Source organism: Balaenoptera acutorostrata, chromosome 1 (genome assembly GCF_949987535.1).
Source record: "Balaenoptera acutorostrata chromosome 1, mBalAcu1.1, whole genome shotgun sequence".
In the NCBI taxonomy this organism is placed as follows: Eukaryota; Metazoa; Chordata; class Mammalia; order Artiodactyla; family Balaenopteridae; genus Balaenoptera; species Balaenoptera acutorostrata.
In genome coordinates this window covers 40411666-40433912 of record NC_080064.1, presented here as the reverse complement: position 1 = coordinate 40433912, position 22247 = coordinate 40411666, and the positions used below count along the sequence as shown (strand labels likewise).

Below are 22247 nucleotides of genomic sequence, written 5' to 3'. Positions count from 1 at the left end.
TGGTAAACATTTATACTAGTTCTCTTGGAGTGGAATTTCTGGGTCATAGAATAGGTGTATACTTAGCTTTTGTTGATACTGCTGAACAGTTCCCTAAAAATAATTGTACAATTCCTTTTGAGTACTGAACATTGTATGTGAAAAATTATAGAAGTAATTGGAGGCATAACATCATGCTATCATTCTCCAGGTAGGCTTTATGTTTGACTTTTATTTCCCTTCGGTAGGCTGCTAGTGACACTAAGAATCCTCAAACATGTCAATCTAATGTCAGAGATTAAGATGATTTCACGCTGGGTTTCAATCCGTGTACAACACCAGGGTATTTCCAGTTCATCCTTATTCCTGTGATGTTGTCTTTTACGGGCTCTATACAAACTGTGGAGAATTTATGAAGACCTGTCCTTCTTGGTATAGCCCCTGTAGTGATATTTTGCTTCTAGGTCTGTGAGACCATCAAAATCTCAGCTAAGTTTATCAATCCTTCATTTGCCATTTCTGGAATTAGCAGATGCCCTTGGGGAGAAAGCAGCTCCAATGTTTGGCTCATCTCCCTGGCTTTTCTTTCTTCTCCTAGAACTTGGCCCTGTAATTCTTCACTGCTGTATTATCTTCTCTGTGCCTTCAAGCAGATTTTAAAAAATAACTTGACCTGATTTTCTTAGTCTTCCTAGTAAGACGATTGGTCTGCTTTATGTAAATTGCCATTATCTGAGGCAGAAATCTGTTTCCCCTTAATATCCTTTCTACCCTCATCCTGTCTCTGTGTACTCTCCCATTTGTCCCCCACCCCCATTATATCTGTTTAATTATTCTAAGTATCTGTATTTGGGCTAGTAGTGCACAGTTAATTATTACAGCTTTATATAATCTATGTTCTTTTCATTTAGTAAACACACATTTATATTCCTACATGTTTATTTTTCTAGATGAACTTAAAATCATTTTTTAAGGTCTAAGATGAACCTCTTTGAATTTTAATTTTAATTATATTTTGGGAGAATTGGCATTTTTACATTATTCATTCTTCCCATGTAGATAGGTGATGTATATTGAATTACTAAAGTTATGCTTTCTTTCAACATATTACCAAGGTTTTGGAGTATGTGTGTGAGTGTGTGTGTGTGTGTGTCTGTGTATACGTATACTTGCCATATATTTCTTATTATGTTTATTTCTAACTGTTATATATTTTGTGGCTTTAGAGAATAAGGTTCTTCACCTAATTTTCCTTTTTTCCCTTTTTTTATGGTTGATACACAAGAAAGTGATAAAAATATTTATTGTGTATCCAGTCATTTTGCTGAACCTTCATATTGAAGACTGCTAATGTCTTTTCAGTGTATTTCAAATATTTATCCATGATTAGTTTAAATATTAAAAAATATTGTTAATTTGTCTTTCAATCAGAGCATGTAGCCTATAATATTACTGCTTCTTGGAATTTATTGATGTTTTCCCTGAGCATCTGGGATAGGAATCAAATATGATCATGACATGGTTGCTTAGAAAGGTATATCCTTTTTGTGTTGGTAAAAACATTTGAAACTTTCTATATCGTACTTTAACTTATTTATTTCATTATGTCAGGTATTACATCAAAGCTGACATATAGGAGATTCTTAATAAATGTCCATTCGTGGGTCGGTGCTACAACTTGCCTTCTTGGCTTTTTATACTAGGTTAATTTGGTATTGCTGATGGGCTCTCATAACCTTCAGATTGATGCTAACACAAGTTATTTCTCAGTGCTGCCTTTCAGTCCTTTTACTTCTTGGAGAACTTCCTTTTTAATTTATCTTGTAGATATTTTAAACATATTCATTTCTCTTATTGGATGTCTCTGTTTAAACTCCAGCCTTCTTAAGATGAACAGATGACTACTTCTTACTTCACTGACTAAAATTGAGGCCATGTTAGTGAATCACTTCAGTTTACTGCTTCCTTGTCCTAAAAGTCATCTACATCGTTTCTCATTCTTATCGCCTTTCTCCTGGTCCTGGAGGATGAGGTTTCTTCATTCTGCTCAAGATTATTCTACTTGTCCCTCTTATTCATCTCCTTGTGCCATCTCTAGTATCTTGATCATTAGATTTTTTTCCCTCTGTGTTTGCAGTGTCTCTCTTGCTAACCCTCACACTGTATAAATATGTTGTATGTTTACATCTTAAAAAAAATATTTCCTGTCTTCATCCTCACCCTCATTTAGCTACTATCCTATCTCTTTATTCTACTCCTCATTCAAAATATAACTTCCTTACCTCACTGTATATTTTGTAAATTACTGCTTTCTAGTTCTAGTAGAGTTGTTAATGAAAACAGTGCAGGCTGAGCTCAAATCTCAGCTCAGGAATTTATGTTTGGTAACCTTAACTGTTAGTCTCTATTTCTTATCTGTAAAATGGAAATAATGGCTTGTTAGGGTTGTTTTAGGGATTTGTTTGAAGCTCATAGGAACTCAGTCAGTCCTGACACACAGAAGATGTTCTCTAAATGGTAGTAAATACTATTATTTTGACTACCCATATCCTTTTTTAAAAAATGTAGTTTTCTGCTTTGTAATAATGTTTTTCAAATAGTTGAGATTACAGAATAAGTGACATCAGAAAAAATATAGTGTTAGTATGTTTATCCTAAGTTTGCTTAATTTGTTTGATTTCTAATAAAATTTTATGTTCAGATATTTTCTAAAGGATAGGGTTTTACTTTGTGATCAGATATTATAATTATTGTAAGTGCAATAGACCAAGTTTCTTAAATGCCAGTCTCTTATTTCAGTATCATCTTTAGCATTAGTTCTTTTCTGTTCTTCCATTTGTTGATAATAGGATGAGAAACAGCATGATGTATTCATGGAATATGCTGTGTGATTCAAGGGGTGATAGAAAAGTCTTCCAAAACAAAAGTTGCTTATCCACTGGCTTATGATAAAATTTGTTTTTTTAAACTTTTTGATTGCCTGTGCAGATTCAGTCACTGTGAGAGAATATAGGGGATTCAGAAGTTAATAAAATATAGGCCGTTTGTTCAAATGAGTATCCATCTTAATAAAATAAGGATCAGACATGTAAATAAATAATCAGAATCCTTGTATATGTGCACTGGATTTGAGGAGGTCAGAGAACTGTTGGATACAACATTCACATGGAAGTTGACGTTGTTCAAAATTATGGCAAGTCTTAGGTTTGAGAGGAAAATAAGCCTGTTTTATCTTCAGTGAAAAAGTGGTAGGGACTTGAAGTTAAGAGATTGTAGCAAGAAGGAGGATGAGCAGTTGACAAAATCAGATGGCATGAGACTAAAAGGAGAGGATTAACTTCTTAAGAGCCTAGTGCTTCTACTATCCTCTTTTTAAAACTTTTATTATTGTTATTTTAAAGAAAAATTAATATATGTTCAGTTTACAAATTATAGGAAATATGGAGGAATTCTGAAAATTTTAAACTGATTTTATTTAGATAACTAAATAACATTTGAAGGAGGAATGTGAAGTTGAACATGTAGAATGTGTGTTCTCTTATTTTAGAATTTCTGATGGAAAAGGCAGAAGAGAACTTTAACAAAAAACAGCATAATGGGAGCTCTCACGGTGATGCTATTAGAGCACACGCACACAACTTTCTCTAACCAAAAACACAAAAAAATCTTTTTTAGAGAAAATTTTATAAATATACAAAAGTGGACACTAAAAGAGAATAATGAACCCCCTTGTACTCATCACTCAGCTCAATAATTACCAACTCATGGCTAATGTTGTTTTAACTGTACCTCTCTACTTCATCACCCTTTTCCAGATTATTTTGAAGCAACTCTCAGACATCATATGCTTTTATCTATTAGATATCAATATCTAAAATATAGGAACAGTACCATATCATACCTAAAAATGAACAATTTTTTAATATTAAATATCAATTCAGTTCACATTTCCTCAACTATCTTATAACTTAAAAAATAAGTCTTTTGTTTGAATTGGGATAAAGATAAGGTCCATGCATTATGATTGGTTGATGTCTCTCAAGCATGTATTCCTCTGTTAATTTTTTTCTTTTGTGTAGCCATCTTTAATATCTTTAATTCATTATTTTTCTAGGTATTTCACACTTTTAAACAAGATTATAATGTCATTTCTAACTGTTGCTGATATATAAAAAAATATATTATTTGGCATATTTACCTTGTTTCCAGCAACCTCGCTATATGTATTGATTTAAAAAATGTCTTTAGATTCCTTTGGACTTTTTATGTACACAATCACATTGTAAATGATGAGAATTATAGTTTCTCTTTTGTTATAGTTATATTTTTTATTTCTTTTTATTGCTTTATTATGCTTTCACTGGTTCAGAACTCCAATAAAATGTTGAAGTGAATGATAGTAGTGATAGCAGTGAATGAAGTGAATGTCTCATTCCTGATCTCAGAGACAGCTTCAACATTTCATCACTTGGTATGATGTTTGCTTTAGGTTTTTGGTAGACAGCCTTTATTAGATTAAAAAAGTTCTTTTCTATTTCTAGTTTGCTAAGTTTTTATTTGAAAATGAATGATTATTAACTTTTATGAAATACTTCTTTATTCTGTTCAGGTGGTGAATTATGTTGCTTTAGTTTTTAATATTAAACCATATTAATATATTGATGGATTTGATTAGATAATATTTTATATAGGATTTTTACATTTCTGTTTATGAAATAGATTGCCTGTCATTTTCCTTTCTTGTAAGGTTCTTGTCAGGTTTTAGTATCAAGGTTTTGCTGGGCTTATAAAGTAAGTTGAGAAGTGTTCCTTCTTTTACTGGTCTGCAAAAGAGTATGCATGTAATCAACATTATTTCCTTCCTTAAAAGTTTGAAAATTCACCAATGAAGTCATCTGTCTTAGTGTTTTCTTTGTTGTAAGGTTTTAAATAATGGATTGTGTATGTGTGTGTGCATCTACACATATATCTGTATATACACACATATATACACAACTATTCAGTTTTTTCTATATCTGCATAAGTTTTAAGTTTCCTTTTTGTAGGAACTTGATCTTTTTAATATATCAGATTATTTTGAAGTAAATCTCAGATATCATATATCCTTTCATTTATAGATATGGATATCTAAAATAAAGGAACACCTAAAAATTAACAGTTTCTTAGCATCATCAAATATCCACTCAGTTCACATTTCCCCAATTGTTCTATAATTGTTTAATAATAGTTTGTTTGACAGTGATTCAGATAAGACACATTCAATACATTTGTAGCATGAAATTATTTGTAATGCCTTAAGATTTTAAAATATCTCTATGTCTTTCTTTTCATTCCTGATATTAGTAGTTTGTGTCTTTTCTCTTGACCAGTCTTGCCAGGCATTTATCAACTGGTGAATTGAACCTTTTATTATTTTGATGCCTTTGCTTTAATGATGACTTTATCTTTTATAGTATAGCCAAACCAGCTTTCTTTTAGTTGTCACATGTTATATATTTGTCTATATTTTTGTTTTCTGTTTTTCTGTATTCTTACATTTTACATGTATCTTATGAGTGGTACTTGGAGAGAGGTTTTTGTTTTGTTTTGTTTTGTTTTAATCTAATCTGTCTTTTAATTGGACCATTTAGAGTATTTCTAAAAATGCATGATATAATTATAGGGATTAGTGGTTATCAGGGATTAGGGATGGGTTGGGGAGGGAGATAGATGTGGTTACAAAAGGGCAACATAAGAGATTATGTGGTGGTGGAGCTATTCTGTATCCTGGCTGTGGTGGTGAATACACAAACCTACACACCCGATAAAAGTGTATAGAACTAAATATAGACATACACATTCACATACAAATGAGTACAATTAAAACTTTTAATCTGGATAAAATAAGTAGATTGTATCAGTGTCACAGTGGTTGTGATATATTTTATTATAGTTTTGCAAGGTGTTACCACTGGGGGAAGCTGGATAAAGGGTATATGGGATCTCCGTATTCTGACAATTTGTTGTGAATCCTCATTATCTAAAAATGTTAAATTAAAAAAATGTTTTTACTGATATATTTTGGTGTAAATCTACCATATTGATATCTACTTTTTATTTGTTTGGATTGTTGAATATTAGTGCTTTTCTTTTTCTATTTTTCTTTGGTTTTTTTTAATAGTTTTAAAAAAATATTTATTTATTTATTTGGCTGCGCCAGGTCTTAGTTGTGGCACTTGTGATCCTTAGTTGCAGCATGCGGGATCTTCAGTTGTGGCATGCAAACTCTTAGTTGCAGCATGTGGAATTTAGTTCCCTGACTAGGGAAAGAACCTGAGCACGGAGTCTTAGCCACTGGACCACCAGGGAAGTCCTCTACTTTTCTTTGAATTAACTATTTTTTTGCTTTTTCATTTCTACACTTTTATTAGCTTGAGGGTACATGTTCTTTATTTTGTTTTTTTAGTGGTTAGTATAGAGATTACAGCATGCATGCTTGAGTTTTCAGAGTTGTGTACATATTTTTATTTTAACCTCTTCTAGGACAGTGAAGAACCTACAAGTACTTAACTTCTAGATTATATGTTATTTTTTGTTATGCATTTTAACTTAGTGTGCAATGAGACTACAGAGAATATTATTGCTATTATTGTATAGGCATCATTCATTTCACTTTACAACTGTATTTTACCTTTTTGGTTGCTCTTTATTTCCTTTCATTTTTTGAGCTTCTCAGTTTATTGTGTCTTTCTGAAGAATATCCTTTCATAATTCCTTTCTTATAGTCTTTTGATGATAGATATCTTGATTTTTATTTATCTGAAAATGTCTTTATTTTACCTTTTTTGAAGTATATTTTTGCTGAATATTGGTATGACTATCTTCCAGCCCTTAGAAAATACTATTCCATTGTCTTTTTGCTCCCTTAGTTTCTGTTGAGAAATCATCTGTTAATCTTATTGTTACTTCTTTGAAGGTATTTTGTCATTTTCTGCTGGCTTCTTTTAGCATATTCTCTTATGTCTTTGTTTTCCTGTAGTTTAACTTTGATGTGCCCAACTCTGTGTGTGTGTGTGTGTTTTAAAAATTTGTTCTGCTGATGTTTGTATCTTGGTATCTTTCTTCAGATAAATTCTGAGATATTAACTTTTCAAATATTTCTTTTGCCCTTTTCTCTTCTCTCCTTTTACAAATCCAGTTGCACATTGTTAGATCCTCTTACTCTATCCTTTTTTTTTTTTTTTTCTTCTTTTTTTTGTTACTCCAACCTTTGGGCTTTCTGTGCCTCTCTCAAGATATTTATTTTTGTCTTCCAATTCCATAATTCTCTCTTGGGTCATTTGTAATCTGCTGGTAAATCCGTTTGTTGTGGTTAATTTTTGGTTATTTTTTAGCTAAAAAAATTCCACTTGGTTCTTTGTAACAGTTTCTAGTTCTCTGCTGACATTCTCAATCTTATATTTTATTTTCTTGAGCATATTAAGCATATTTTAAGTTGCAGTCTGATAACTAATTTTTCTGGATCTCTTGTTGATCTGTTTTTATTTCCTGTATTTCTCTTGTGTTTTGATCCCAATGGCCTTTTTTTCCTATATACCTGGTCGATTTTCATTAAATGTCAGATTTTGTATGTAAGAATTTTAGAAATAATTTGAAACCTTAGATGAAGATATTTTCCTTCAGACAAGATTTATGATTGTTTCTAGAGGGCACTAGCAATTCTGGATCAACTTAATTTAGACAGGATTTGGGATGATTCAGATTTAAGCCTAAGTTCTTAGTTGGCTGTCTTATTAGTCCATTTGGGCTGGTATAACAAAATACCATAGACTGGGTGGCTTATAAATAATAGAAGTTTATTTCTCATACTTCTGAAGGCTGGGAAATCCCAGATCAAGGAGCCAGCAGATTTGGTGTCTGGTGAGGGTCCCCTTTCTGTTCATAGAATACCATTTTCTCTCTGTGTCCTCATGTGGCAGAAAGGGCAAGGAAGTTCTCTGGGGTCTTTTGGGCCAGTGGCACTAATGGACACTAATCTCTTTAATGAAGGCTTTGCCCTAATAACCTCCCAAAAGCCCTAACTCTAAATATCACATTGGGGGTTATGATTTCAACATATGAATTTTGAGGGGATACAGATATTCAGTGTATAGCATTGGTTATCTATTTTTAGTTTACTCTTTACTCTCTTTTTTTTAACTTTTTTTTATTAGAGTATAGTTGCTTTACAATATTGTGTTAGTTTATACTGTACAGCAAAGTGAATCAGCTATATGTATACATATTTCCCCTCTTTTTTGAATTTCCTTCTCATTTAGGTCACCATAGAGCACTGAGTAGAGTTCCCTGTGCTATACAGTAGGTTCATATTAGTTATCTATTTTATACATAGTGTCAGTAGTGTATATATGTCAATCCCAATCTCCCAATTCATCCCACATCCCCCTTTCTCCCTTGGTATCCATATGTTTGTTCTCTACGTCTGTGTCTCTATTTCTGCTTTGTAAATAAGATTGTCTATACCAATTTTTTCAGATTCCACATATATGCATTAATATATGATATTTGTTTTTCTGTTTCTGACTTACTCTGTATGACAGTCTCTAGGTCCATCCATGTCTCTACAAATGACCCAATTTCATTCCTTTTTATGGCTAATATTCCATTGTATATATGTACCACATCTTCTTTATCCATTCCTCTGTCACCAGATATTTAGGTTGCTTCCATGTCCTGGCTATTGTAAATAGTGCTGTAATGAACATGGGGTGCATGTATCTTTTTTTTTTTTCTTTTTTTTTTTAAATTTTATTTATTTATTTATTTATTTTTGGCTGTGCCGGGTCTTCGTTTCTGTGCGAGGGCTTTCTCCAGTTGCGGCAAGTGGGGGCCACTCTTCATCGCGGTGCGCGGGCCTCTCACTATCGCGGCCTCTCTTGTTGCGGAGCACAGGCTCCAGACGCGCAGGCTTAGCAGTTGTGGCTCACGGGCCCAGTTGCTCTGCGGCATGTGGGATCTTCCCAGACCAGGGCTCGAACCCGTGTCCCCTGCATTGGCAGGCAGATTCTCAACCACTGCGCCACCAAGGAAGCCCGCATGTATCTTTTTGAATTGGTTTACCTTTTCAAGATTCAGTCCTATAGCCTAGCCATTTTATCAGGCCATTTTCTCTTACCTGCAGACCTCCCTTCTCATCTCTTCCCAAGGTCATGATACTCCAATTTTTGTATGAGCTTATCAAAAGCTATACTCAGCTTCTTAGCCTCTTAGCTACCTCTGTCAGAACTGTCAGATACCCAAAAGGAAAAGTAACCTCAAATACCAGGCTTATCTCTCTGTGTACTTCTTTTTTTTTAAATAATACAGATTTTTTTTTTTAAATTTTATATATATATTTTTGGCTGCGTTTGGTCTTTGTTGCTGCACGTGGGCTTTCTCTAGTTGTGGCGAGCGGGGGCTACTCTTCATTGTGGTGCACGGGCTACTCTTCATTGCGGTGTGCGGGCTTCTCATTGCAGCGGCTTCTCTTGTTGCGGAGCATGGGCTCTGGGCACACGGGCTTCAGTAGTTGCAGCACACAGGCTCAGTAGTTGCGGCATGTGGGCCCTAGAGTGCGGGGGCTTCAGTAGTTGCGGTACGCGGGCTCAGTACTTGTGGCGCATGGGCTTAGTTGCCCCATGGCATGTGGGATCTTCCCAGACCAGGGATCGAACCCATGTCCCCTGCATTGGCAGGCAGATTCTTAACCACTCCGTCACCAGGGAAGTCCTGTGTTTACTTCATATACTGAGTTTCAGACTTGTAATTTTTTTACTACCTTGTTAGGTTTCTCCTGCCTTCAAGCAGATTTTTTAGTTATCTACCTTTTCAAGTCGATTTTAGCAGAAGGTTTGTTTTTGAACCTTCTAATCTCTCAGATTACCCTGCTATGTTCCATTTAGAGCCTTCATACATCTTGTTCCTCCTGCTTGAAAACCTCTAGTTTCCCACCCCCCTAACTCCTAGTTTACACCTTTTCATGCTATGGGTCAAGTCCTGAAGAGCTCTTCCTCAGCCTTCACTGACTCCCTGACAAGATTATCTTGTTATACTCTCTTATAGCACTACCTGAATGCCTTTATTGTACTTGTAGTTTATAATTATATATTTATTTGTGTCTTTATTTCATTTAATGTTTGCCTTTTCAACGCAATGTCAGGTGCTTGAGGAATAGGACTGTTATCAGTTTTTTTTTTTTCTTATTACAGCCCCGAATGGTAAGCTACAAGGAATATTTAATATTTCTTCAAAAACTGGACATATAAGTATTGGGTTAAATGACTGAGATTTCCCTTGGATGAAAATAGCAGAATTTAATATTTATTTATTTATTTATTTATTTATTTATGGCTGTGTTGGGTCCCCGTTTCTGTGCGAGGGCTTTCTCCAGTTGTGGCAAGCGGGGGCCACTCTTCATCGCCGTGCGCGGGCCTCTCACCATCGTGGCCTCTCTTGTTGCGGAGCACAGGCTCCAGACGCGCAGGCTCAGCAATTGTGGCTCACGGGCCCAGCTGCTCCGTGGCATGTGGGATCCTCCCAGACCAGGGCTCGAACCCGCGTCCCCTGCATTGGCAGGCGGACTCTCAACCACTGCGCCACCAGGGAAGCCCAGCAGAATTTAAAGAAAGAAAAAAATTATATTCATGGGTTCTTAGAAGGTAGAAAGGGCATAATTTATATTTTATTTTTATTTTAAAAATTTATTATAAAGTACTTCAGATATATTAAAAGTGTGAGTTATGTAATCTACCTAGCTGTACTCACCACTCTGCTTAAGAAATAGACATCATTTATTTTTATAAAAATATACAGAGAGCCCAGAAATATACCTCTATAAATATAGTCAACTGATCTTTGACAAAGGAGCAAAGGCAATACAATGGAACAAAGATAGTTTCTTCAGTAAATGGTGCTAGAACAATTGAACATCCACATGCAAAAAAAAAAAAAAAAAAAAAGTGAATCCAGATGCAGACCATACACCCTTCACAAAAATTAACTCTAAATGGATCATAGACCTAACTGGAAAATGCAAAACTGTAAAACTCCTAGAAGATGGCATAGGAGAAAACCTAGATGATCTTGGGTATGGTGATGCCTTTTTCGATACAACACCAAAGACACCATAGTGTCGTCTTTGAAAGAAACTATGAAAAAAATAATTGATAAGCTGGATTGCAGTTAAGTTAAAAACTTTTGCTCTGTGAAAGACAAAATCAAGAGAATTAGAAGACCAGCCACAGGTTGGAAAAAAAGTATTTGCAAAATCATATCTGATAAAGGACTATTATCTAAAATATGAAAAGAACTCTTAAAATTCAACCATAAGAAAACAAACAGCCCTTTTAAAAAATGGGCTAAAGACCTTAACAGACACCTCACCAAAGAAGATATACAGATGGCAGATAAGCACATGAAAAGATACTTCACATCATATGTCACTAGGGAAACGCAAATTAAAAGGAGATACCTGTACATTCCTAGAATTGCCACAATCTGGAGCAGTGACAGAATCAAATGCTGGTGAGGATGCAGAGCAACAGGAACTCTCACTTATTGCTGGCGGGAATGCGAAATGGCACAGCCGCTTTGGAAGACAGTTTGGCGGTTTCTTCCAAAACTGAACATACCCTCTCCATATGATCCAGCAATACTGCTCTTTGGTATTTATGCAAAGAGTTGAAAATTTATGTCTACACAAAAACCTGCACGTGGATGTTTATAGCAGCTCTGTTCATAATTGCCAAAACTTGGAAGCAACCAATGTCTTTCAGTAGGTAAATGGATAAATAAACTGTGGAATAACCAGACAATGGAATATTATTCAGCACTAAAAAGAAATGAGCTATCAAGCCATAAAAACACATGGAGGAAACTTAAATGCATATTACTGAGTGAAAGAAGCCAATCTGAAAAGGCTATATACTGTATGATTTCAAGTATATGACATTCTGGAGAAGGCAAAACTATGGAGACAATAAAAAGACAGTGGTTGTGGTGGGCAGAGGGTGGGTTGTAGGGAGGAGAGAGATAAATAACCAGAGAGCAGAGGAGCAGGGCAGTGAAAATACTTTATATGATACTGTAAAGATGGACAATGTCATTATACATTCGTCTAAACCCACAGAATGTACATCACCAAGAGTGAACCCTAAGGTAAACTGTGGACTTTGGGTGATTATGATTTGTCAGTGTAGGTTCATCCTTGGGAAAAAATGTACCATTCCTGTGAATGATGTTGATAGTGGGGAGGCTATGCATGTTTTGGGGGGCAGGAGACATAGGGGAAATCTCCGTACCTCCCTCTCAATTTTGTTGTCAATGTAAATAAAACTGCTCTAAAAAAACAAGGTCTTAAAAAAATCAGAAAAAAACCTATAAAGATTAATTTCTACCAGAGATTAATAAATCCACAAGATACATAGCAACCAAAAAATATACACAGTATACTAAGATATAAACATATATGTAGTCTACTGAGCAATTACTTTGGCTTTTAGGTACTTCTGTGGTAAAGTAATTAGTTATTGTTTATTATAAATTTGTTTAAGGAAATTTTTCTTTAAACTTTCAGATGATACGGCATTGTTTGAGTTGATTCAGCTAGTTCCGCCAGGTACTGTATTGTATTTTGATAAGGTAATTGACATCTGAACTCATTTCAATGAAATGCTTTTTAAAAAATCTCATGTTTTCCCCTTCTTCCCAAATTAAGAGCAATGTTGAGTCTCTAGCATTGGTCTACTATGTGTAAAATGTCAGTAGGCCAAAATAATATATACAGAAAGATTGACATAAATTATATTTGAACACATTGTTCTAAAATTGAATAGTCATAATTTAAAGTGGGAAATAACCTGATATGATCCTAGCATATTTTGTGACATTCATAAAAATTAACTTCTTTAAGTTTTTGTGGTTTTTCTAAACCAATATGCTTTTGCTGATAAAGTAGTTCATTATCTTTGTTTTTGTGTATTAACTTTTATTGGGAATGTAGGGGAATTAAAACTGTACCTATTTAATAAACAGTACAGCTCCCTGCAGTAGGTAGAGTTAAAATCTGAAGGATAGTTTTATTTTTATTATTGATTTCTATGATTATAGAAGACTCTATCTTAAATCCTTATTTTATGTGAGAAATAGGGAACTATATTTTGTTGAAAGCTAGTAGTCTAAAATTTTTGAATATCACGTATATACCTAATTCCGGTAACCACAAATTCTATAAAATGTCTATATTTTTTTTAATATGTAACCTAATATCTCATAATGGCAGGTAGAAAAGAATGGAAGATAGAAAAAAAAAATTCTGGAGATGGTAATTAAGTTTTATATGTATAAATGTTATGTCAGTTTGATATGTTTAAAAGGATTTTCTTTTCTAGGAACTCATATGTACTTAAAAAGTTTACATGAACATCCCCTTTCTACAAAAGGGGGAGGGAGAATTAGTAGTATGTATGACATTTCTGAATAAGGAAATGTGTTAATTCGTTTAACATAACTTTATTTTAATTTCCCTTTCATAGAAAAAAAATTAAGTCCATGACCCTGAAGCAGGTATTTCATTAAGGCATCAGGCATTATATATTTGTACTTGATGATATTGTTTCTAAATAGCATATTTTGTTATAATTTGAATCATAGGATATCTTTCTTGTAGTGGGTGAAACACTGTCTACATATGATGAGAATACACGAGATTTCATGTTCCCGGGTCCAAATCAAATTTCTGGACACCATGACTCAAACCGCCAGGTTACCATGAGGAGGATTTCTTGCCTTCGCGTAAGTGCTTACTATTTTCTGAATCAAATCGTGATGCAGGATCATTGTCAAAAACCACCACATAGCCCTCAATATCTGAAATGTGAAGACCTAATTCAAAGTTTAATTTAGTTTAAAACATAATTGCTTTATGAAATTATGATGTTATTTTAAACTTACTGAAACCTAAATGAAAATACTTTACCAAAATGCATGCATCTACCTTCCAAAATTAACAAGCATTATTTTGCCTTATATTCTTCAGATTTCTCTCCTCTTCTTCTCCCCCTTTCCTCCCCTCCCCACTGTCCCTATGTCTTTGTCTCTCTTCTCTTTATTTTTCTCCCAAAAGAATGGCCAATAAATATTTGAAAACATGCACAATCCCATTAGCATTTAGGAAAATTCAGATTAAAACAATCATATGATTTCATTTTTATAGCCATAAGATTGGTAAAATTTAATAAATCTGACAAATGTCAAAAGCATGGAAAAATGGAAGCTTGTATATGTTGCTATGTCATGTAAATTGGAACAACCACAATCCAGGATTATCTAGTGAAGGCCAAGATTCTCATAGCCTATGACCTTCTAGGTATATAGCTTTAAGATATATTCTGTCTGGCATACTAAGAGCCTTCTTAGGAATGTTCGTTTGTAGCATTGTTCATAATAATGAAAAATGGAAATAATTGAAATGTCCATTAGTAGGAGTTTGGATAGAATAATTATTATATGTTCATGTAATGGAAATACGTATCCATACACCTAAAAGTGAAAGCTGCATTAAGTGATAGCCAACTCTCATCTTTTCCTGCAACTTCTTCAGTTTTATTGGATAATTAATAATATTTTTATTCCTGAAAATGCCTTCTGCCTAGAGAGACTGAGTGAAGCCCCTGCTGTTTCAAAGAAGAAAAAAGTAAAAGTTGTCTAGGTTGAAATTATTTGGACAAATATTTTTCACTAACTTTAGGAGATATTAGAGCAGTAAGGAAATTGGGGTGCTACATGAGCCAATATGGTGAATTAAGTAACTTCTCCTCTATTTCCTGTAGGAAATAGCAAATTTCAGCTTGCTGAAAGTATAAAAGTTGACTAGTAAATCTATTAAAATATACCTCCTTTGGGATATTTTCAGTGTCCATTAGCCCAAAAAGTCTTCCAAGAATGTTTCAGGGACTTTCTAGAAGCCTGCAATGAAAAAAAATCTGATTTTAAAATTAAAGTTTTTTTAAAAGTAATTTAAAATGCTGTATTATACCAAATTGGCAATATAAACATAAGAATATGGACCATTAACAGGTATTTTTCTTTATTGAATTTGAGTTACTTTCACATGTATCAAAAAAGTTTGGATTACTAAGGCAAAAAGTCTATATATATTGTTAAAAGATAAATTGGGACATATTAAAAATTTTGAGTTTATTTGAGCAAAAATTGATTTGATTCAAACAGCATCCAATCTAGCAGACAGAAAGAAGCTCCAAGGAGCTGTGCAAAATGAAAGATTTTTATATCCAGAAGGGAGCAGGAACAAGGAAATTATACTAGACCAAAAAGTGTGTTGATTATTGCAAGGTTCCTTTCATTTAGGGGATGGCAGAGGGTCTAATCAGATGGATTACCTAGTGAGTGCTAGTCAGGCAATTCCTGATTGACTGGTTTAAAATTCCATTTCTGGGAGAGCCGAAACTGTAATTAATTTAAATCTGTTTGGTTTCATGGAGCTTAGCGTAAGCAACTCAATTTTGGGCCTGTTGTTTTTAACAATATAAAAAGTGAGACTTCTGGTGATGATGGTGTGAAGGGGCTGTCAATTACTCTCTCCACACAAGTATAAAACTGGACAAAATTGTCACAAGCCGCAGTTTTAGGGCACTGGAAACTGATCACAGTTAAGACAATTAAGACAAATTAAGAAGTATACGTGCTTGAATAGCTGCTAAAACTTTGGGTAAAAATGGCAGAAGTATGTGGTCATCTTGCCTAGGACAACTCTCATACCCTGCATAGCCAGTGAGAATTGTAGCTTCACTAAGCCTGGGGCAAGTTGCAAAAATTAGTAGCTTTGCTACCAGAGAGGTCAGAATCAATTTTGGGCAGTGATACTGTGATTTGTAATAAGAAACATACATTTGGTCTTCGTGCCCCATTCTTGGCACAGAGCTCATAAAACCTTTGGAAGTTCCTGTGTTTAAAAGCTATAAAGGTGTCTTTTGTTATGTTAATGAGGAGACTTTTGGAAAACTCCTTGGGAACCTAAGGATGGGGGCTTGATGCCAGGGGAACGAACCAGGTGATTAGAGGGTTGGAACTTTCAGCCCCACCCCTGAGAAGTAGAGGGGCTGGAGATTGAGTTCAGTCACTAATGACCAGTGACTTAATGTCACTTCTGTGTAATGAAGCGGCTATAAAACCCAAAGGATGGGGTTTGGAGAGCTCATGTTGGTGAACACGTGGAGGTACTGGGAGAGTGGCTCACCTGGTTGAGGGCACAGAAACTTCTCCCGCTTCCCACATATCTCACCCTAGACATCCCTTCCATCTGGATGTCATCATATCCTTTTATATAAACTGGTAAACTAAGTGAACTGTCTCCTGAATTCTTTGAGCAGCTGTAGCAAATTGATCAAACCCAAGGAAGGGGTCGTGGGAACCTCTTATTTGTAGCCTGTGGGTAACAACCTGTACTTGTGATTAGCATCTGAAGTCAGATAGGAGCAGTCTTGTGGAACTGAGCCCTTAACCTGTGGGATCTGACACTATCTCCAGGTAGTGTCAGAGCTGAGTTAAATTGCAGGACACCCAAATGGTGTCACAGAGACTTTTCTTGGTGGTGTTGGAAAACCCACACATTGGAATTGGTGTCACAATCATAGGGGCAAATATTGTGTCTTTGCCAGCTAAATGTGGTGGATTCAGTTAGAAGCGCATGAGAAAAACCCACAGCTTTGCTAGGCCGATTGCAGTTCCAATCAGAGTGAGCAGCACACCTGCCAGAAAGTTGACAAGAGACCCTGGAAGTAAGGGAGCAATAAAAGGGCTGAGATGAGCTTTCCACTCATTCCTGGCTGACTGAAACTATGCACGTTCAGGGGAGACAGTGGGAGTCCAGCAAAAAGTGAAAGCCAAGGGAGACTAGAGACCTGCTGTACCTTTGAGTGCATTCCCCAACCCACACACAGATAATCAACAAAGAGTAGAACCCTGACAGTTTCATTGGATGACCACTAAGCTATGCATACTCAAATGAGACCACTAGAACGAATACAAGAATAAAAAGACATGGCATATATATAAATTGAACAGCAAAATAGCAGTTGTAAATTCAATCATATCAGTTATTGTATTTAAATGTGAGTGGACAACACACTCCAATCAGTAGTTTGCTGTCCTGGCAGGCAACAATGCACCCTTCCTCAGAATTCTGATGATTCTGCATAGACATCTGAGTCTTAGGCTGTCTTCCTGAACCCATCACTGTGGCAAGGATTCAAGTCACATCTGGGGTTAAATCCTGGCACTATCACAGACTACTACTATCACTGTACTATGGAGATAACGTTGTTTGGTGGATTAATGAAAACTTGTAAATGGTTATTTTAGTACCTGGCACATAGAGAATGATCAGTAAATGTTAGTGATACGATGATGGCCGTGGAGGTCATGACAAGGGGCTGTTGTTGGTGGCAGTGATGTTAATCAGAATCTGTGACTTTCTCATCTTTGATCTTACCTCTTAGCACAGATCTTTGTATGTACTTAAATGACTCTTGATTGAATTGAATGAATTACATCTTATTGTAGACTTCATAGAGGAAACTGACATTTCTGATGTGTGATGGTTAAATTTATTTTGGTTAGGTTGTGGCTAGATGTTACTGCGAAGGTATTGTGTAGATTTGACTAATATTTACAATCACTTGACTTTAAGTGTAGGAGATTACCCTTGATAATGTAGGTAGACCTCATCCAATTAATTGAAGACCTGAAGAGCAAAAACTGAAGTTTCCAAAAGAATAAGGAATTCTGCCTCAAGACCGTAATATAGAAATCCTGAGTTTCCAGCCTGCTGGCTTGCTTACGTATTTCACACTCAAGACTACAGTATCAACTTTGCCTGAGTTTCCAGCCTGCCAGCTTTCCTTGTGGATTTTGGACTTGTCACTCTCACAATTGCATGTACCAATTCCTTAAAAGAAATATCTCTCTGTGTACATATTCTGTTAGTTCTGTTTCCCTGAAACCCCAATTGATACACATGGGTTTTGAAAGATCTAAAAATAATGGCTAAAGCTCTGAGTATTTACTATATGACCAGCAATATATGGGGAGGGGTAAAGTGATAAGTTGCAGTCCAGGCTGTGGTACTTATAAAATATGTCCACAGATGATTTGACACTCCTCTCTTCCAAAGGCAGAGTTTCTTAAGTATAGACTCTACTTAGTGACTCTAACAGATACACTGTGGTGAAGTGACAGTTTTAGACTTTTGAGACCAGGTCATTAAATGCACTGTGGCTTCCTCCTTGTTCTCACTCTTATATCACTCACTCCTGGGGAAGCCAACTGCCATGTGTGAGGACACTCAAGCCTCTGGAGAGGGCAGAAGCTGGGACAGCTTTGCTGGAGTGTGTATGAAAGCTTGAAGAGCCTTGAAGAAACTGTCAGATGAGTGTTTGGAGGAAAATGAGGCAAATGTTATTGGAAATTAGGGGAGAAAGGAGCCCTTGTTATGTAATGGTGTAAAGTTTAGCTGGAATGTGGGATATAGAAAAAAAATACCTGATGAAACGGGTGGTCTTTGTAAGGAGACTTTCAGACAGAGTATTAGAGGGGCTGTCTGGTTTCTTTTTGCTGCTTATAGCAAAATAGAAGAGGAGAGAGAAGCAAAAGGAAAGCCTGTTAATAACACAAAAAGGAGTTGGAACTTACTGTTTTTGAGAATTCTCAGCCTTCCCCAATGGCAAATAATGTTGAAATTAAAGAATGACTTATGAGCAAAAATCATTCTAGGGTATGTTCAGGAAATTTTGGTCTGATGTTGAAACCAAGGGTGTGACTGTAAAATCCTTTATTAAGATCTCCAAAAGATCCAAGATGTTGCCTCAGAAAATAATTTAATTAAACATAGGTTTTATTTTATTTTTTTTTTTATAGCTACTTTATTTATTTATTTATTTATTTTTTGGCTGTGTTGGGTCTTCGGTTCGTGCGAGGGCTTTCTCTGGTTACGGCAAGTGGGGGCCACTCCTCATCGCGGTGCGGGGACCGCTCTTCATCGCGGTGCGCGGGCCTTTCACTATCGCGGCCCCTCCCGTTGCGGGGCACAGGCTCCAGACGCGCAGGCTCAGTAGCTGTGGCTCACGGGCCCAGCTGCTCCGTGGCATGTGGGATCTTCCCAGACCAGGGCTCGAACCCGTGTCCCCTGCATTAGCAGGCAGATTCTCAACCACTGCGCCACCAGGGAAGCCCCCATAGGTTTTATTTTACTTTATTTTTTACATTAAAAAAAAATTTTTAATTTTAAAAAATTTTCATACAATTTTAATAATTGAAGTATAGTTGATTTACAGTGTTGTGTTAGTTTCAGGTGTACAGCAATGTGATTTAGTTATATATCTACATATATATATATATCTATTTCAGATTCTTTTCCATTATAGATTATTATAGGTTCCGTGTACTATACAGTAGGTCCTTGTTGTTTATCTATTATATGTATAGTAGTGTGTATCTGCTAATCCCAAACTCCTAATTTGGGAGTTCTGACCAGTGTGAGGTGATACCTCATTGTAGTTTTGATTTGCATTTCTCTAATAATTAGTGATATTGTGCATATTTTCATGTGCCTGATGGCCATCTGTGTCATCTTTGGATGACATACAGATGGCAGTTTGTCTGTTTAGATCTTATGCCAATTTTTTGATTGGGTTGTTTGTTTTTTGATATTGAGCTATATTGAGCTGTATGAGCCCTTGTTGGTCACATTGTTTGCAAATGTTTTATCCCGTTCTGTACATTGTCTTTTCATTTGTTTATGGTTTCCTTTGCCATACAAAAGCTTTTAAGTTTAATTGGGTCTCATTTGTGGTTTTTTTTTGCCTTTATTTCCATTACTCTAGGAGATGGATCCAAAAAAATAATTGCTATGATTTATGTAAGAGTGTTCTGCCTATGTTTTTCCTATAGGAGTTTTATAGTATCTGGTCTTACATTTAGGTCTTTAATCCATTTTGAGTTTATTTTTGTATATGGTGTTAGAGAATGTTATAATTTCATTCTTTTACATGTAGCTGTCCATTTTTCCTAGCACCACTTATTGAAGACACTCTTTTCTCCATTGTATATTTTTGCCTCCTTTGTCATAGATTAATTGACCTTGAGTGCATGGGTTTATTTCTGGGCTTTCTATCCTGTTCCATTGATCTATATGTCTGTTTTTATGCCAGTATCACACTGTGCTGATTACTGTAGCTTTGTAGGATAGTCAAAAGTCAGAGAGTGTGATTCCTCCAGCTCCATTCTTCTTTCTCAAGAATGTTTTGGTTATTCTGGGTCTTTTGTGTTTCCATACAAATTTTAAAATTATTTGTTATAGTTCTGTGAAAAATGCCAATGGTAATTTGATAGGGATTGCATCGAATCTGTAGATTGCCTTGGTAGTATGGTCATTTTAGCAATATTGATTCTTCCAATCCAAGAACATGGTATACATTTCCATCTGTTTGTGTTGTCTTCAGTTTCTTTCAAGAGTGTTTTATAGTTTTCAGAGTACAGGTCTTTTGCCTCCTTAGGTAGGTTTTATTCCTAGGTGTTTTATTCTTTTTCACGCAATGGTAAATGGGATTGGTTCCTTAATTTCCCTCTCTGATAGTTTGTTGTTCATGTATAGAAATGCATCAGATTTTTGTATATTAATTTTGTATCCTGCAACTTTACCAAATTTATTGATGGGCTCTAGTAGTTTTCTCATGTGTCTTTAAGATTTTCTATGTATAGTATCATGTTATCTGCAAATAGTGAGAGTTTTACTTCTTCCTTCCAATTTGGATTCCTTTTATTTGTTTTTCTTCTCTGATTGCTGTGGCTAGGACTTACTTCCAAAACTATGTTGAATAAAAGTGATGAGAGTGGGCATCCTTGTTTTATTCCTGATCTTAGGGGGAATGCTTTCAGCATTCCTTTTCACCGTTGAGGATGATGTTAGCTGTGGGTTTGTCATATATGACCTTTATTATGTCGAGGTATGTTCCCTCTATGCCCACTTTCTGGCAGAGTTTTTATCATAAAAAGATGTAGAATTTTATCACATTTTTAAAGGTTACTTTCCACTTATAGTTATTACAAAATATTGGGTATATTCCCCGTGTTGTATAATACATCCTTGAGCCTATCTTACACCTAGTAGTTTGTACTTCCCACTTCCCCACCCCTATATTGGCCCTCCCCCCTTTCCGTGGTAACCACTAGTTTATTCTCTGTATCTGTGAGTCTGCTTCTTTTTTGTTATATTCACTAGTTTGTTGTATTTTTTAGATTCCACATATAAGTGATATCATACAATATTTGTCTTTCTCTGTCTGACTTATTTCACTTAGCATAATGCCCTACAAGTCCATCCATGTTGCTGCTAATAGCAAAGTTTTGTTCTTTTTTATGGCTGAGTAGTAGTGTATTGTGTGTGTGTGTATATATATATGTATATACCACATGTTTTTTATCCATTCATCTGTTGATGGACCCTTAGGTTGCTTCCATATCTTGGCAGTTGTAAATAATGCTGCTTCAACATATGTTCTTGAAGATGATTGAAGACCAGCAGAAGCCCTGTAGAGGTGGGTGTGGCTTTTGTCTAAGGAAGTGAACTCCAATTATGTTCACATGAGAACCAAATAAATTTTTAAGAGCATTATATTGGCAGAAACACCACCAGCGTGGTCTGAAATTGAGAGAGACCTTACAAAATGAAAAGGCTTTTGGACCCCCAAAATTCTATTGACAGGACCCAAGCTCAGAACACTGTATAGCTCTAAACATTGTCTACCTCTTGTTGCAAAGGAATGATAATTCAAAGGATGGAAGCAAGAGCCCAGAGAGTAGAGCCAAAAACTATGGATAGTTATTTCTGAGCAGAAATAGGACTACACTTCTAAGTGGGAAACTTCTAACATTTTCCTGGCTGATTTCAGAATTGCTGTGGACCAGTGATTTCTATTTGCCTCTTGTATTCTCTTTTTTTGAATAGGAATGTCTATAGTGATTATCCTCTGCCTGCTGCACATGTGTACTTTGAATATATGTGGGGCACATAACTTGCTTCTTTAGTTCATAGGTCTTCTAATTGTGAGGAACCGTATCCTGGAAACTGTATTTAAAGAACCATACCTGAGACAGCTGAATAACAATTTGATTTAGATGCCAATATCCTGGATTTCAAGCTGAAGTTATAAAAGGATGAGACTTTTCCCTTTTCC

General features: G+C 35.5%; 1 protein-coding gene across 4 annotated transcripts in view; it reads left to right on the top strand.

Moving 5' to 3' along the window:
* The window catches only part of SPATA6 (spermatogenesis associated 6), a 163227-nt gene that overhangs the window by 45375 nt on the left and 95605 nt on the right, over positions 1–22247 (top strand). For all 4 annotated transcript variants that reach the window (XM_057548124.1, XM_007164491.2, XM_057548120.1 and 1 more), the window contains 2 exons: positions 12572–12613; positions 13664–13788. In XM_057548124.1, coding sequence (XP_057404107.1) covers positions 12572–12613; positions 13664–13788 — 167 coding nt within the window. The remainder of the gene's footprint in view (positions 1–12571; positions 12614–13663; positions 13789–22247) is intronic.